General features: G+C 34.4%; 1 protein-coding gene across 1 annotated transcript in view; it reads left to right on the top strand.

The window, feature by feature from the left end:
• The first annotated feature begins 1975 nt into the window (after positions 1–1975).
• The window catches only part of unc-13-4A (BAI1 associated protein 3), a 14724-nt gene continuing 14175 nt past the window's right edge, over positions 1976–2524 (top strand). The window contains exon 1 of the mRNA XM_013316432.1: positions 1976–2126. Within this exon, the coding sequence (XP_013171886.1) occupies positions 1976–2126 (151 nt within the window). The remainder of the gene's footprint in view (positions 2127–2524) is intronic.

Genomic DNA, 2524 nt, shown 5'->3' with positions numbered 1-2524 from the left:
AATATTTCGAAAATGTGTACCATAACTTATTTAAGTATATATTTAAATCTCTAATGTAAACATAAGTCGCTTTGCAGCAACCAACCTTGATGACTCCCTGAGGCGCCGCAGCCCGGGCTACTTTGATAATATTATCGAATTATAACCCTCAGCCTGAGGTCCACTTAGGTTCCCGTCTTATATTAAAGTAACAAGGCTTAAGTGACCCCAAGAGTAAAACTAGGTTTGTGTCGATTACCTTATAAACTTGTTATAAACTATGTTAATAACTCTTGTTAACTGTTATAATCGTATTGTAGAATTTAGGCTGCGAAGCAAATCTTAACTAAAAATTTTAACTATCCAAATAAATGAAGCTATAGTGTCGCCAAATAATCTCTTTAGTATTATAAATGCAATGTTGGGATGGATGGATGGATGTTTCTTCGAAGGTATCTCCGGAACGGCTTAATGGATCTCGCTGTAATTTGGCACAGATGTAGAACATAGTCTGGAAGAACACATAGGCTACTTGTTATGTTTTTTCTAATTCCACACGGACAGAGTTGAGACTATTTTAGCTATATACAGTAATATAGTTTTAGTTAGCTTTTACAATACAAAAACCCTCATGTGGCGGAATGTAGAATGCAATCAAAAAGGAAACGACCTTTACAATACGATCAATTATACAATAAAAAAGATCTGCTCATATAAGAGTTGTTTGAATAATAAAACACGGTTTTCCCTTCCAAAAATATACATAAGCCTGATAAATTATTCATGCGCATCACCTTTTTATCTTTCAATGGAATTTATCAAAATGCTGTGTTTGTTCCATTTTGCCCATTAGCACAAAAAGCGTTTGGGAAAATTTTACATAGAGTTTTTAGATAATTTTATTTTCTAGAGATATTTAAGTTCTTTATTAAAATTCGTAGTCGTTTCAGCAGTAACTTTTCAGGAATATCTTTCAATAATACGAATTCGAGGAATTGTTATGAATTGGTAGTATTATAACGAATTTAAAATTAATTACATATGTAGCAGTTCTATATACTGCTATACTCATTAAATACAAGGAAATTATATAATAATAATAAACATTATTTTATGTGAAATTCACCAAATTAAATATAATGAAAATACTCTAGTATGGTTTACTGAATTTTGTTAGAATTGAAAATATTCTTTTAAAATAATTCAGTAAAAATCTTATTAAAATTTAATGTTCAACTAACTTTAATTATAAGAAACGACATAAAAGGACAATCTTTTCTGCATTACTAAAATTTATAGTTAAGTAGGAAACTAAAGAAGGAATTCTCTCCGTGGAAGCCAAAGTTAATTCAGAGTTTCGAGCTGCCGAGAACTTGAATCTAATTGATAAATTTTACTCAGTCGGAACTATGCTCCGAGCCACAGAAATAATAGAACAAAATTAAACGGCTATATTTTTTTAATCAAGTCGGGTATCGTGCTTACGAGGAATGGGAAAGAATAGTATACCCTGTCTTTGCAATTTACCTAAATTGCTCAATTTACTTCAATCGATTTATTTCATAAACCGAAAGTCAGGCGAACAGAAATAAATCTATTTATATAACTAAATGTAACGTTCTATGAAATTGTAATGAAATCAAAGATTTAATAATAATAACGTATGCAACGTCGCCGTCAGATTTATATCGATTTCGTCAGTTTATAACTTGACTAGCCATTGCACGATTTTCGGTGACGAAAGCTATATAACGAAATTTAATTATTCGGTCGGAAAATGTGAATCAAGAGAATTTAGTAGCCGGCCGTTGCGCGGTGTTTTAGTGATTAAGAACTCAAATCTTTGTAGAAAAACATGATATATCTCTTTTTTTACAGATTATCGAAAAGTTGTGCAATAAACTCGACGCGCTATGTGCGCGTCTTATTGACATTAGCAAATTGCGTGTAGTTTCGTGTTAGTTGTGTGTCAAATGTGTGTGGTGTAAACGTCGCCATGAGTTTCCTGTCATCAATCGGTCAATACGTGGTCGGCATGGCCGACAGCGTGGCCGGGCTGGCGTTGTCGCCACGCCGCGCGCCACCGCCCCGTCATCGCTCCGAGGACACGCAGCAGAAGCCGCAACCATCCACCGCTACTATGCGAGGTAAAGCCAACTACACGTGTACATGATGCTCTAGTCCAGTGATGTCATAGCAGCTTGCGCCGCATTATAACATCGATAACTTAAATGTTTTGCTTTGGTACTTTCTATGGAAATTTATGAAACCATTTGGATAGGTGGGACTTGAATGTGTTCGTGTCATGTTGTATGTTATACACGTACATTGCTGGCGTTTGTTTCATAGCTCAGAGATATCTTCAAGAAGCGAGAAAACATCCTCGCGCGTTAGTGTTTTATGAATTGTCTTTAATTTAGATGTACAGTCAGCGTCATATAGATCGTAACAGACAAGATATGCAAATATATAGGTACATCAAAAGTAATCAATTATATCGGTACAACAAAAGTCCTCAAAATAATAGATACATTCACCCTGCTCA

This window comes from Papilio xuthus, unplaced genomic scaffold (assembly GCF_000836235.2).
Source record: "Papilio xuthus unplaced genomic scaffold, Pxut_1.1 DF826945.1, whole genome shotgun sequence".
Lineage (NCBI taxonomy): Eukaryota > Metazoa > Arthropoda > Insecta > Lepidoptera > Papilionidae > Papilio > Papilio xuthus.
Note: the sequence above shows the minus strand (reverse complement) of the source record. Positions and strands in the feature narration are given on the sequence as shown.